This window comes from Rhinopithecus bieti, unplaced genomic scaffold, assembly GCF_001698545.2.
Source record: "Rhinopithecus bieti isolate Rb0 unplaced genomic scaffold, ASM169854v2 scaffold_33326, whole genome shotgun sequence".
Taxonomy (NCBI): Eukaryota; Metazoa; Chordata; class Mammalia; order Primates; family Cercopithecidae; genus Rhinopithecus; species Rhinopithecus bieti.
Window position 1 is genome coordinate 700,253 of NW_016814921.1, and position 16,159 is coordinate 716,411.

The window sequence follows — 16,159 nt, forward strand, 5'->3', positions numbered from 1 at the left end:
AAAAAAAAAAAAAAAAAAATTTGGATCAACTCTTTCTGAATTCTTATTTTCTGTGTCTCAAAATAAAATTTTGAAGTTTTAATGATGTTCTTTTTATTAATTCATCAACTCCTTCCATGCAAAGCCTTCAATGTCCACTTACTTGACATTTGCGTTCTTATAATTCAGTATGAATATGGTTGTTGGGCATTTTTGTAATGTATTCTGAAAATGCATTACAGAATTTTTTAGGTAAGCTAAAAATACCTCAAAATAAATTTAGTGGTTATAGCCAATATGAATACTATACTTATTTGAAGTGTCTAAATGTTTATTTAATTATTCATAATTCAGATATTTATTATACAGTATTCTGAACAAGGCATTTGGTGTAGAGTGGTGAGGGAAATGGATATGGAGCTTATGGTTTAGAGGTGGAAGACTGACAATTAATAGATAGATAGATCAGTATATAATTACAAATTGAGAAGAGTCTATGATGATAACCAAGGGATACTGGGATAGAGAATAATAAGGAGTGGGGACACCTAGATTGTATTGAGATGAAAGGTCCATCTGAGGAGATAATATTTAGACTGAAATTTGAAGGATGATGAGGAATTGAAGATAGGAGGACCTAGGGGCACTGCATTCCAGGCAGAGGCAACCACCTTCCTAAAGCCCTGAAGAGGGAAAGAGGTCAGCATGCCCAAGAAATAGTGAGTGGGGAGACTTGCTCATAATGAGGCTAGAGACCTAAACAAAGGTCAGATCATTCAGAGCTTATAGACCATGGCATCAGGAGTTTGAATTTTATTTTAGTTTCATTTATTAACTCTTCAGAGTTTTAAGGAAATATGATATGATCTCATGTACTTTGAACACTAAGTAGAATTGAATTGTCATTAAGCAAGAGAGGAATTGGGGTGATCACTTAGGAGATGTGACAGTAGTCTGTGTAAGAAACGACCAGGGCTTGGACGTAAACTGTATTAGTAATGATGGGACACGATACATGGAGTTGAATATTCTCATAGATTATGTAGGCATTTGAATAATATTTATTGAAGGAAGAAGAAACATTAGTGACAGTTGCAAAATTTTGTTTTTAAGGTTGTACTATTTTCTTATCTTGCCCAAAACCAGTTGCCCATGCTAAGATTTCAAAATGTACTTTTTAGTCTATGTGGAAATATGTTGATATATGAATTTTCCAGTGTAAAACTGAATGGCCTTTGTGCAGAATAGTACCTGGAAGGATAGAATTTTTCAGTATTTTAAATAAATCTTTCTAGTTTGATTAGGCAGTCAAATCTCTAGAGAAGACAGGTCAAGGAATTAATATTTTTAGAAAGCTTCAAAAAAAGAACATCGGCTGTTACCAGAAAGACAAAAAAATGACATGTATTGGCAAGGATGCAGAGAAAAGGGAACAATTGTGCACTGTTGGTGGAAATGTAAATTAGTGCAGTCATTATGAAAAACAGTATGGAGATTCCTCAAACAGTTAAAAATAGAATTCCATATGATCTAGCAATCCCACTACTGGGTAATATCCATAGGCAATTAATTCAATTTATTAAAGAGATGTCTGTACTCCCATGTTAATTACAGGACTATTCACAATAGCCAATATATAGAATCAACCTAAATGTTCATCAATTAATGGACAGATAAAGAAAATGTAGTATATACACACAATGAAATATTATTCTGCCATGAAGAAGGAAATCCTGTCATTTGTGACAATAGGATGAATCTGGAGGGCATTATGTTAAGTGAAATAAGTAAGGCACTAAAAGACAAATACCTCATAATTTCACTCATGTGGAATCTAAGCAAGCTCTTACAGATGTAGAGAGTAGAGTGGTGGTTACCAGAGGCTTGGGTAGTTAGGGGGAAAAAAGTGACCTGGGAGGTAAGAAAGTTATTTTTTTGCCATTTAGTCTAAATAACTGACTAGCATTTATAAAGGTTCATTTTGGTTAGTCAGGTTCATTTATTTATTTTCCATGTTATCATTTATGGATATAAAATATAAGAAAAGTTTTTCCTATAGTTTAATGTTTCTGTGACTCTCTTTCCCACTTAAAAGTTGGTTGTGCTAGGAGAAGACTAAAATTAGCTTGAGAAAAACTCAATTTAAAAAGAAACTCTGGAGGAAAGACATTTGAAACACTTGCTTTTAGGTTTCAGTTACAGTCTTTTACCCTCACAACCCTGTTCTGCCATTTATTTGAATCAACAAAGTGAAGCTGCCAATTGAATATATTCTTTGATTTGCTCAGTTTGTCAAATGTTTATATCAAATATCTCAAAATCATATTAGGTAATTCAGATATTTACATATATCAGTTGATATAAAATTAGAGAAATATATTAAAAAATCTAGACTATAGTATTTTATATTCTAGGTTATCAAGCAGGGGCTCACAGCTAATTCTTTGCTAGACAGAGGCATGCAACTTTCAGGATCAACTTCAAAGTAAGTAAAAATAACATGCTTTTAAAGTGTATTCCTTGATTATGAGATGGGTAGAGTTTATTCTGAATAATAATCATTCTTTATTTGAGTATGAACTTTATATTAAGAATAAATTACCAAAATAATTCAGGTCTTTTGCCTGCTATGGCTTTGGCTACATTTATAAGTAGTCAGTAGCATTTCTTTTAAACATGCTATAACTTGGCATATCAAAATTGCTGACTACTAAGAATTCAGTATCATATTTTTCATGATTTGGAAAAGGTACATCAGGTAAATATATTAAAATTTTTTTCTCATTCGATGTATTAGCCGTCTTTGATCAATTAGCATTTTAGTACTTCTTTTGGCCTTTGAAAAGTCTTTGGGACATAAAATATCAAGTCCAGGGCAGGCATGGTGGCTTACACCTGTAATCTCAGCACTTTGACAGGCCATGGCTGGCAGATCACTTGAGGCCAGGAATTCGAGACCAGCCTGGCCAACGTGGTGAAACCCCATCTCTACTAAAAATACAAAAAAAAATTAGGCATGGTGGCTCATGCCTGTGATCCCAGCTACTTGGGAGGAGGAGGTTGCAGTGAGCTGAGATCACACCAATGCACTCCAGCCTAGGTGACAGAGTGAGACTCTGTCTCAAAAACAAAAACAAAAAAAAACTCAAGTCCAATTCTATAAAATTTATGGTTGTAATGAATGCATGTGTTCACTCATTAAGGAAGCTCTAACTTCTAATTCATGGTCTTTTTAATGTATGATTTGCTTGTTAAATTGTGTAGTACACCATATACTCCGTTGGAAAAAAAACTCGCTGATAACACAGATGATGAAACATTAACAGAAGAGTGGACCCTGGATCAACCAGTGTCCCAGACCAGGACAACAGCCATAGTTGAAGTAAAAGGAACTGTTGATATTGTTTTGACTCCCCTGGTGGCTGAAGCTTTAGACAGGTATTGATTTTGTCTAGAAATCCAACTATTGCTTTATACAGTGATTACTCTGTGATATAAGTATATGTGATATGACATGTTCATATAGAAGATCGTTGATAGTTATAAGTATATGTGATATATGTTCATATAGAAGATTATTGATAGCTATTTTGATTGAATAAAAATGAAAATATGCTTAAAGAGGTCTGTGTTTCAGTTATCATTTGCTACTTTCTCAGCCTAAATAATTACAGTTGTCCCTCCGTATCTGTCGGGTATTGGTTCCAGAACACCTGTGGATACCAAAATCCACAGATGCTCAAGTCTTGCCAGTTGGTCTTGTGGAACCTGTGGATTAAAAAAGCCAACCTTCTGTATTGGTGGGTTCTGCACCCCATGAATACTGTATTTTGAATACCGTATTTTCAGTCTGCGCTTGGTTAAATGTGTGGATTTGGAACCCACAGATATGCAGAGCTGACTGTAATTTCAAATTTATTATTATATTGCCATAATATAATAATATTACATATTATATAAAACTGATATGAATAAAAATGAGAATAGAACATAATGGAAGTGGTGTAGAAGCAGTTGGAAAGAAAAGAGGGGTTCAGTGGAGATGAGCTTTCATGAAAATCTTCCTTTTCCTGCAAAAGCCCATAATTTTTCTTTGATAACTTATACTATTGAGATTCTTATGATATGTCATATAAATGAAGAACACAGGAAATATTCTTCAGAAGTTTGTTAAAGAAAAGATCATTGCCCAGTGTGGAACACTTCTTCTTGGGGTGAGGGTGGTGATGGTGGGGATAACCTCAGAAATGTTTCCCTTGTATAATTTCTAAATATGTGGCTTAGACATTCCCATTTCAATTTTGAGCGATTGTTGTACATATTCAGATGGTGCTATGTTTCATGATATGTTTACATAAACTAAGTTGTAGGATTAGTGACATTTAAATATTTCATTTACTGCTTTTTTCCCTCAGATATATTGAAGCAATGGTTCATTGTGCTAGTACCCGACATCCAGCTGCAATTGTAGATGATCTTCATGCTAAAGTCCTCAGGGAAGCTGTCCAAAATAGCAAGACTACCTTCTCAGAAAATGTAAGAACTTTTAAATTCAGTGGACATAGCAAACTGAATATTTATCATGGTTACAGAATATTCAAACTTGAAAAATTTTCTTCACAAGTTAAATCAGAATATTTGGACATGTTCTAAAAGCGTTTATATGTCATTGGCTCCATAAAAGATAGGACATATAACTGTACTATAGATTGACTAGTAGTAAAATATTTATTTAAAAAATATATTAAGTAGCTTTATTTGTTTTATTTCAGAAGCAGCTTAGTTCCAAGCCTTTTCTAAAAAGCTTTGGCCCTAAGTGAATGAATATTCTTTAGGACTGATACCTTGCTTTTCTAAGACAGCTGGTTATGTTTTGATTTTCCTCTATGATTAGATGACTTGTATCTTAGTATTACTTTTGAGATTTTCCTCATTCACTTCAGTGAATCAAGTCACTACTCTCATTGTGTGATACTCTACTTACATTGTGGTTCTAGCCACGAAACCAGTTGCTTAGCAGTCATATCCCAGTGCTCTTCCAGAGCTTCTCCATTTGATTTTTAAATTTATCTGGATTATACTTGGAGTAGAGACCAGAAGAGAGATGAAAGTGAGACTGATTATTTTAGTTAACTATTTATTTAATATATATTGGCATTTCATGTGATAGAGTAGATGAGTGAAAAAAAGAAATTTAAAATATTCCTAGCCAAAAAGGGGCCAATTATCAGAAACCTAGTTTGTTTTCAAGCCAGTAAAGTTTAGTGATCTTAAAAAATGCCTATAATTACTGTATCATTTTTTTCTGTCTGCTTCTCTTCTGTCTGACTTCAATTTAATATGTATTACTTTTCTCAACCCTGATGCTACCAGTCTGTTTCCTAGCTTATCGAAGGTTTGGATTTTAAGTGTGATGTAAAACTAGAATGCAGCTGGCACATAGATGGGCATACAGGGGCAGCGTGAATAAGTGAGTTGCTGTTGTGGATGACGTGGAAGTTATGAAAAGCTTGTGAAATAGTTTCACTTATGATCTTTTTAGTTATCTTCCAAACAAGACGTTAGAGGAACAAAAACTGAGCACCCTACAATAGGAACGACTAACCAAGGACAAGCACAGACAAATCTTATAACGAAGCAAGATAATGTAACAATTAAAGGTCTTCAGACTAATGTTAGCATACCAAAGGTAACAATTTAATATTTAAAATTTGTTTCCTGAAAGAGGAGAGCATTTTGATGGTATTTGTCCTTTTCAGTTACCAACGTGAATCATGGTAGAACAGTGTGTAATATTAAAAGATATTATGTTTTATTCCTATGCTCTAATGTAGATTTAATGTAATATAAATAGTTTACATAAGCAGAATATTAGGTAATAGTAGAATGCTCCACATTCATGCAGTAAAAATTTAATTATGATTATTTTATGAGAATCTGTATTCATAAGCTTCGTCTTCACTGTCAGATACATAGATATGCCATTCTTAACAGTAGTTTTTCATTTTTGTGCATATTTTATGTTTAAGTGATAACTTTTCACTTGTCAGCTCTGAAATTTTGTGTGTGTGTTAGGTAAACTTATGTTTGTTACAAGCCTCAGTGGAAGAATCTCCAACTACAGCTCCTGGTAGGAGTGTGACTCATGTTTCCCTGGTGGCATTGTGTTTTGACAGAATTGCTACACAAGTTCGTATGAATAGGTAAGAAAGACTTTATTAATCTGAGCCATGATTATCTTGCTGGATGTAAAAGCAAGCCTTGATCGTCTTTTATTTTTAATACATTTCTAAGAAGGTAATGTTAAAACTCAAAACTGGTTTTGGAATTTCAAATCTTAATTTATAAATTAGTAACATATGTCTTTAAAAGTTTTTTACTGTTTCTATTCATAGTATCTTTCAGTAAACATTGAAGAATTTTTTACTACTATTGGTGTATAATAGTAGAGTGTTTTTTTTTTTAAAGTAAACCTTTTAGGTAAAATGTTTTCTCTGAACTGTATTATTTGAATGTTGAACATTTTACTCTCTTTTTTTCATAAAGAGGTGTGGTTGAAGAGACTTCAAACAATGCAGAACCTGGTAGAACATCAAATTTTGATAGGTATGTTCATGCCACAAAGATGCAGCCTCAGTCATCTGGATCTCTCAGATCAAATGCTGGAGCAGAAAAAGGCAAAGAAATTGCAGCCAAGTTAAACATTCATCGAGTTCATGGGCAACTTAGGGGTCTTGATACAACAGGTAGGATTCTACAACCAATATGTTTTTTCTTGGCATATATAAATCTAAGATGATTTTTGCAAAAGGGAACATGGTTTTTTCCTTTGACTATTGATACAATTTGAATATTCTATAAGAAAGAGAAAGGTATTTCTCCCTGTACTGAACATGTGGTATTATTTAGCTACTTGTCACTCACATTCTGTACAGAATAGAAAATAAACTTTGGTAAGAAAGTTAAGTGTTATGGTCCCAAATTAGGAACTGCTTCTATTTCCCATGTGTTTTTTCCATGCTATTTACATAGAACAGAAAGGACAGGCCAGGCGCAGTGCTCACGCCTGTAATCCCAGCACTTTGGGAGGCCGAGACGGGCGGATCACGACGTCAGGAGATCGAGACCATCCTGGATAACACGGTGAAATCCCGTCTCTACTAAAAATACAAAAAAAAAAATTAGCCAGGTGCAGTGGCGGGTGCCTGTAGTCCCAGCTACACGGGAGGCTGAGGCAGGAGAACGGCGTGAACCCAGGAGGTGGAACTTGCAATGAGCCGAGATTGCACCACTGCACTCCAGTCTGGGCGACAGAGCGAGACGCCGTCTCAAAAAAAAGAAAAGAACAGAAAGGACATTATCTTTATAGTCTTTCTTATTTTTTAAATCATTCTGTTTGTGAAACAGTGTTAAAAAGAATTAATTATAATATTAATCAAAACCAGAGAGACTGTAAAATGTAGCAGCAATAAGGTGACACACATTTCTCTTAAAGTCCCTAGTGAGGTAAAAAGAAAGTAGAGCTATTATACGTCATTTTAATATTTTTGATTCTTATTTAGCACATTTTCTTGTTTAGAAACTTAAATGATTTCAGAATGTCAGATTCAATTCAGAAAAAGTTAGATTCGTTAATCATGTTTGAGATGATTGCTCTGCTGAAATCTTTATGTGGGACTGGTGACCAATCCTGAATAATGAATAAACAAATGAATTCCTTGAATTTGCTTACTGTATTTTATAGGTTCTGAAGTTTCCACGATCCTGTCTGCATTCTGGGTCTGTGTATATGTTTTGACTTTCTCAAGGCTTATTTTTTTCATCCCAGGTATGAGGCTCAAAGCCTTTGACCTGAGATTTTCAAGGGACTTTTCATGACTGCCTAAGATCTGTAGTCCTAAAACTGGTGAAAAATGTGAAGACACTTTTATCAGCTCTGTAGTTTGCACAGGTAACCAGTTTGCACTGGGTATTACACAGACCATAAGCAGAACCTTATATAATTTTGAAAGGCATTATCATGCAGAAAAAAGTCTCATTGAAGACAAAACTCCCAACGAAATTCCAAGGTGGACATTTCTGTAAAAATGTGGCAAAAATGTAGATGTCTTTGCTTATATGTACGTTAGTTATTTGCCAAAGGATACTTAATAACCTCATGATATTTGTTACCCTTATAGGGAGGGGAACTAGGTGTCTGGTTGTGCTGTTAGAGGCTTTTCATTGTGTACTTTTTCATAATTTTTTGAACTTTGATACATCTGGATATGTATGGGATTAAAGACAAATACAAAAAAACTCAATAATGAGAAAACTATAAGAAAATGTAGGTGAATGTTTATTCTCTGAATAACACCTTTTAATTATAAATGCAAAGAATGTCATTTCCATATGATGGAATATTATATAGCTATTAAAATTATATATTTGAAAAAATTTTAATGACCTGAGGAAATTATTTACTGTTGCATGAAAAATGGGAACCAAAGCTGGGTTTGCAAAGTGATCTCTAAAGGGCTAGAAGGCAGTGTACTTCAAATATAAACAAGTTATCCTTGAATGGTAAATTTACGTGTGTTTTAAATATATATATATATTTTTTTATTCACTAGCGATAATCAGAGAGAGAAATGAAAAAAGTAAGATAAAGTAAAACTTCTCCCAGGCACTTGGGATGTTAATTTCCACGGTGTATCTGTAAGCCATGGAAGCATGACAAGGTCTATGATAAATTGTAGTTATATAAAATATGTTAGTATAAAACAGTCTTTTAGTAAAAGCTATAATTTGCCTAGAAAATAATGTTTTTCCTAAGGCTTGGTAATTAATTGAAATTTTTTTTTTATTTTGTGAGATGATGAAAGTATTTAAAACTACTGTGAATATGAATTATTTAGGATATTTTAACTTTATATTTTTTAGAGTATCCTGTAATCATTCAGAAACAAATTCATACTATCTTTGAGCAACTTGTTAATCATAAAATCTTCTTTTCTTCCTCTTAGGCAGCATTATTCTAAAAGTTAGCTCATTTGTTTATTTTTTCTATCTTTTCGGCAGAGCACTGAGACATCTTTTAAAGACAACCTGTGTGCCAGATGTCCAATTTTTTTTTTTAAGTGTAAACTTACATCTTTAAAAATGGTCATTTTGCTCTCTTTTGATAATAGACATTGGGACCTGTGCAATCACTGCTATTCCTTTTGAGAAGTCCAAAGTTTTATTTACTCTTGAAGAGTTGGATGAATTTACTTTTGTGGATGAAACTGATCAGCAAGCTGTTCCAGATGTAACTCGAATAGGTCCCAGCCAAGAAAAATGGGGATGGATAATGTTTGAATGTGGACTTGAAAATTTAACCATAAAAGGCAAGCATTTTTTGTTGAATTCTGCTTAAGTTGGGGACAAATTTGCCCTATATTGCAGAAATGTTTTGAACAATCATGGCTTTCAGTAACCTGAATCAATATAATAAAGCAGAAACTGTGGTATCTCGGATTATTTACCAGGGGTGAGTGCCTCATACCAATTGCTGAAGTAGAACTTTTCCTCCATTATGTGATTTTAAAACTAGGTAGAGCTTGAAAAAAACAATATGTTTTTCAGAACGAATTCCCAAATAAAATATAAGCCACCCAATTTTTTGAAGCTTTGCATCTTGGAAAACTGGATCTTTGATCAGTAGAATTATGCCATATAGGATATAAAACTGTAAATTCTTTATTCAGTAAAAAATATCTACTTAGAATTATATATGCTTTCTTATATGTTATTGAGTAATATCTCAAAAAGGAAGGTTGATATGTGTATAACACTTTTTTTTAGGTTTAGTAATATATAAAATAGTAATTACTATAAATAATAGTAGTTGTATATGCCTACAATTATTTACCTGATAATTCAATGATACATTACTTTTATAGATAAGGGCAAAGACTTGGTGAGAAAAAAATAGTCTTTATGAAATTGTATACAGATATTGTAGAGTACAGCATTAAGATACTTTTCCACCATTTATAATAAATACTTTTTTATTTTTATAGGAGGAAGACAGTCTGGTGCTGTTTTATATAACAGTTTTGGAATTATGGGTAAAGCTAGTGACACAGAAAGGGGTGGAGTGCTGACATCCAATAATTCTTCTGATTCTCCAACCGGAAGTGGTTATAATACTGATGTCTCTGATGATAATCTTCCATGTGACCGGACAAGCCCTTCCTCAGACTTAAATGGAAATTCTGTTTCAGATGAACAGGTCAGTGACTTTCTAATAGCAATAATAATGGTGCTTTAGAAAAATAGCAAAGAAAACTACATACGCAATTCGAAATTAGTTTCTGGAGTGTATTTGCCTGTCGTTCCCTATTTTGGATTTATGATATCTACTTAAATGTTAGTCAAAGTATGTTGCTGAATATACTACTAGAATAGAATTTCTGAAGTATATCATAGATATAGTTATATCCGTCATAGTCCTAGCATTATGCTTTGCTCATATTAGATACTTAATAAATATTTGTTGAATTAATAGATTAATAAAATTTAAGAGAAGCCCACCTATAGGTTTTAGAGGATTTTAACAGAAGTCATTTTGTTATTGGTAGTATTTTATGTCAGTTCTAAATATTTTTGTCGGTGTCTGCTTATTTCAGTTAAGAGTTCTGATTAGTATGTTGCAAGAACAGTGATACAGGGCTTGGGGTGCCCCCTAATGCAGATATGACTGTGCTGGCCAAAAACTTATAGCACCCAAGTCCCTTTGAATACCTGAAAAGCCTTCCCAAGAAGGAAGGAAGGATGGGTACAAACAAGCCCAGACTGTGAAGACTACAATAAACACCTAACTCTTCAATGCCCAGACATTGATGAATATCCACAAGCATCAAAAACAGCCAGCAAACTATGACCTCACCGAATGAATTAAATAAGGCACCAGGGACTAATCCCGGAGAAATTTCAAGGCAGAGAATTCAAAATAACTGTATTGAGGAAACTCAGAGAAATTCAAGGTAACACAGAGAAGGGATTCAGAATCTTATTAGATAAATTTGACAAACAATTAAAAGTAATCCAGCAGAAATTCTGGAGCTGAAAAATCCAAGTGACATAGTGAAGAATGCATCAGAGTCTCTTACTAGCAAAATTGTTCAAGTAGAAGAAAGAATTAATGAGCTTGAAGACAGACTGTTTGAAAACACACAGAGGAGACAAAAGAAAAAAGGAATGAAAAAGAACAAAGCATGCCCACGAGATCTAGAAAATAGCCTCAAAAGGGCAAATCTAAGAGTTACTGGCCTTAAAGAGAAGGTAGAGAAAGAGACATAGAAAGTTTATTTAAAGGGATAACAACAGAGAACTTCCCAAACCTTGAGAAAGATATCAGTATTCAAGTACAAGAAGGCAGAGAGTACCAAGCAGATTTAAACCAATTAAGACTACCTCAGGATATTTAATCATTAAACTCCCAAAGATCAAGCATAAAGTAAAGGATCCTAAAAGCAGCAAGAGAAAAGAAACAAATAACGATGGAGCTCTGATATAACTGGAAGCAGATTTTTCAGTGGAATCTTTACAGGCCAGGAGAGCGTGGCAAGACATATTTAAGTGCTGAAGGAAGAACACTTTTGAAAGGATAGTATATCTGGCAAAAATATCCTTCAAACATAAAGGAGAAGTACAGACGTTCCCAGACTTGATTTGATGAAAAGGTTTTGCACTGAAAACATTAGCCTCTGTGTTAGTAGTTTTAAGGGCTGTATGTTAATAAGTTTTTGGCATTCTATTTTATATAGGATGAAGGAGTCGAATCTGATGATTTGAAAAAAGATCTACCTCTGATGCCTCCTCCTCCAGATTCATGTAGCATGAAGTTGACCATTAAAGAAATTTGGTTTAGTTTTGCAGCTCCCACCAATGTGAGATCTCACACACATGCATTTTCTAGGTAAAGAGTTTTTAAAATATAGTAGTATCCCTTGATGTTTCTTTATTTTAAATAGTATACAATTCTGTTTCATATTTTTTAAAATTACTTTTCTGGTATATATAGTATTAAGGTTGCAACTTTTTCATCATTCTTACTTCATATGTTTTGTAGACATAAGTCTCACCTTGTTTGACCCAATTTCTTTCATAGTACTTTAGTTTTATTTTTATATGTTCCTCTCTCTTAGACTTTTGTTTACTCTTTTTATCTCTGACAGGCTTTTTTTTTTTCTTTCTTTTCTATTGTCCAATTTTTTTACATTTCTTAGTTTTGCTTTCATAATTTATCAGTGCTCAAAAAGAAAATGAAGTAATTTTGCCTGAGTAAAACAACCACTAAGTACAGTAGGTATGGGGATTGTTTGAAATACAAATTTTGACACTTGTTTTTATAATTTTTTATTTATGTTAAAAGGCAGCTGAACCTTTTAAGCACTGCAACGCCAGCTGTTGGTGCATGGCTTGTTCCCATTGACCAACTCAAGTCATCCTTAAACAAATTGGAAACTGAGGGAACCTTGAGAATTTGTGCTGTTATGGGATGCATAATGACAGAAGCATTAGAGGTATGTCTTTAAATAAGGTATTATACAAACTTTAGTATTGAAAATGACCCCTTATTGTTAATCATTGTTGGAAAATATCAGACTTATAAGTTCTTAATTACTGAATATCTTTTATTTGTAGGCTCTTTCATACCCATCACTCTAAATCTATTGTTGTTTCTTGATTTTAGAATAAAAGTGTACATTTTCCCCTAAGAAGTAAATACAACAGACTTACGAAAGTTGCTCGCTTTCTCCAAGAAAATCCTTCGTGTTTACTATGTAATATACTACACCACTACCTGCACCAGGCAAATTACTCCATCATTGATGATGCTACAATGGTAAGTTACTGAAACTACATTAGTTTTAAGGAATTCTCTATTCTCTTGGTGGACCACTGATACACAGGGTTTAGATGCATGTGAGAATGGTTAGAAATACAGGTCTATTGTCCGGGCACGGTGGCTCACACCTATAATCCCAGCACTTTGGGAGGCTGAGGCGGGTGGATCGTCTGAGGCCAAGAGTTCGTGATCGAGCTAGCCACCATGGCAAAACTCTGTCTCTACTAAAAATACAAAAAATTAGCTGGGTCTGGTGGCTGACACCTGTAATCCCAGCTATTCGGGAGACTGAGGCAGGAGAACTGGTTGAACCTGGGAGGCAGAGGCTGCAGCGAACCAAGATCACTCCATTTCACTCCAGCGTGGGCAACAAGAGCAAAACTCTGTCTCAAAAACAAAGAAAAGAAAAGAAATACGGGTCTATAGACAAAGAGTGTGCTCAGATTAATGATTTGGGAGTCGCTAGCATAAAGGTGTTAGTAGAAGCTGTAGACATGGATGAGATTTCCAGGAATGCTATGTTGAGTAATAAACTGCTCAAGGATGGAATCCTGAAGAGTGCCAAAATTAAAGGGGGTGTAGGTTGTTGGATAGGGATACATGGAGTGATGGGAAGGGAAAGAAAGAGGAGAACCAGGAAAGATTGATGTCTTGGAAGCTAAAGGTATAAAGAGTTTTTAAGCAAGAGAATAATCACCAGAGCCAAATTTCACATACAGTTTGATGAAACAGGGACTAATTGATGATTGAGGGGAGAATATATAATTGCACAAAATAAATACAATCCATCTCTGCCTTTAGAAAAGCACATAACACATGATGATTAGAGTTTTACAACTTCTAGGATCTCTCTTCTCTTCTTCAAGCTGCTGGCCAATAGGGGACACACAAGAATCTTTAGTCAAATTAGGGACCAATGTATCAGTATTATTAATGGCCAGTCAAGCCATTCATCAGGCAAGTCAAGAATCTCTAGTAAGTGTTGGATTTGAAAAAGACACTTAGACTTAAGGCTGGTGTAGTGCTTTTTACTCCCTCCCTGTGAATTGAAGACTGGAAAATCTACAGTGTAAGCCTAACTTGCCTGTGTAGTTATAGGTAGAGAAGCTTGAACAGGGCAGGCGTTTCCCATGGATGGATGCTCTGCCAGATGTGTTTTCCATGTAAGAGGAAGAGGCACAACATGGCCCTCATGTGAGGCTAGGAATGAAAGGACAGGCTAGTGGACTTGGTGTTCCTCAGAAAGTAAACAGGGTGATTCCTGCCCTCTAGTAAATAGTGCTCTTCAATCAAATTAACCATTTCTCCTAAAATGAGGAATGGTAGGAAGCAGGATGAAGAGGAGTTAGATATTTTTCTCTTTAGGCTAAGGCAAGGTAATTAGACTAAGGTAACAGGAAAAGAGCCAAAAGTTTCTTTCTTATAATCGTCACCATGTGGAATAAAATGTATTTTAAAGTATATAATTATTACTGATAATACAGTTAACTTTCAAGGCAGTTACAAATTCATCTATGTCTAGCATACTACATAAGTTATAGTAATTTATTTTTTTAAATGTTAAAACAATGGTAGTTATCTAATCTTTGAAGGAAATAATTTTACTTCCTCTTTGCTTACTGAATGTTCCAAGTAGCTCAAAGTACATTTTGATTCTTCACTTAGGCAAAATAAGTAAAGTAGATTGAATGCTTCTTAAAGAAAATTCCAATTTTGTATCCCACATCTAGTATCATATTGACCTGTGCTGTTGTGTTGTTTTATGACACAAAGATGAAATGTTGTATCTAGAGATTAGATTCTGTAGTCTACATATAATTGAAATCCTGACTCTCTTGGGTAACTTTGAACAAATTACTTAACATCTAAGTTTTAGTTTCTTTATCTGTAAATGGGAATTATGATATTTGAATAAATACATGCAAAACACTTAAATGGTAACTGATATTATTACATTAGATTACTTCTAACCACATCATTATTGTTACAGAGTGATGGACTTCCTGCTTTGGTAACTTTGAAGAAAGGTTTAGTTGCACTGGCAAGGCAGTGGATGAAGTTTATTGTGGTGACACCAGCCTTTAAAGGAGTTAGCTTACATAGACCAGCTCAGCCTCTGAAACCTCAACTAGCTATGGACCATGAACATGAAGATGGACTTGGATTGGACAATGGGGGTGGTCTTCAAAGTGATACCAGTGCTGATGGAGCAGAATTTGAGTTTGATGCAGGTAGTTTTGTAAGCCTCTATTGAGTACTTTCTTACACTTCACAATTAGGGTGTTTTCTTAACACAATTGCTGTATGTTTTTTGCTTAGATATTATGCATCTTTTATTAATAAGTTAATATACCTCTTTACAAATGTCAAGACCCTTTGTTTTACCTCACACTTATTAACTAATTACTAATATAAGCAATTTTAGATATTACGTACTTGTTAACATGGTACTTGTGATAATTTTAATAATTCATGTCCCAAATTGGAAAATGGTCATGGCTTAAGTATACAAGTATGATTTTTATTAGGCAAATAAGTGATAATGATTAGGAATTTTCATACTGACTTGATTTTATAAGCTCAGTTTTGTGAAACACAGTAGACTTCTCCTGATCTATCCAGGACAAAGATATCTAATGTAAGTAGAACGTTTTGAATGAAACACATAAACTTCTATTTAAAATTTGTATTTGTCTATCGTCTTCCCTATGCCACGGTATTTTAAAGGGGCCTTTGTCTTTTTACCTGATGCCTGCTTGATCCTGAATTTATGTAACCTTGGCCTGCACTCAACCTACAATTTTGTCAACAAAATGGCTGTGTCAGAACAATAGTGGATATGCATTTATGAAATGTACTTGCATACCTTGATGTTTTGTGAAAGATTAATTTTTATTATCATGACCTATCATATTTAGTGGAAATGCATGTTATGATGTTTTGAAAAAAATATTGAAAGAGCAGTCTTAAAATTAGAGATTTTAGAACATTGATATATAAAACTTTACCAAGCTTAGTTTTAAAAATAACTTGATATTGGCCGGGCGCGGTGGCTCAAGCCTGTAATCCCAGCACTTTGGGAGGCTGAGACAGGCGGATCACGAGGTCAGGAGATCGAGACCATCCTGGCTAACACGGTGAAACCCCGTCTCTACTAAAAATACAAAAACTAGCCGGGCGAGGTGGCGGGCGCCTGTAGTCCCAGCTATTAGGGAGGCTGAGGCAGGAGAATGGCGTGAACCCGGGAGGCGGAGCTTGCAGTGAGCTGAGATCTGGCCACTGCACTCCAGTCTGGGCGACAGA

The 16,159-nt window shown here is 34.4% G+C and overlaps 1 protein-coding gene across 1 annotated transcript in view; it reads left to right on the forward strand.

Moving 5' to 3' along the window:
- BLTP1 (bridge-like lipid transfer protein family member 1) overlaps positions 1-16,159 on the forward strand; it is a 233,207-nt gene that overhangs the window by 99,320 nt on the left and 117,728 nt on the right. The window contains 12 exon segments of the mRNA XM_017852605.1: positions 2,394-2,464; positions 3,244-3,417; positions 4,395-4,515; positions 5,522-5,668; positions 6,055-6,182; positions 6,526-6,725; positions 9,150-9,347; positions 10,023-10,234; positions 11,772-11,923; positions 12,380-12,530; positions 12,701-12,853; positions 14,847-15,087. Of these exon segments, the coding sequence (XP_017708094.1) occupies positions 2,394-2,464; positions 3,244-3,417; positions 4,395-4,515; positions 5,522-5,668; positions 6,055-6,182; positions 6,526-6,725; positions 9,150-9,347; positions 10,023-10,234; positions 11,772-11,923; positions 12,380-12,530; positions 12,701-12,853; positions 14,847-15,087 (1,948 nt within the window).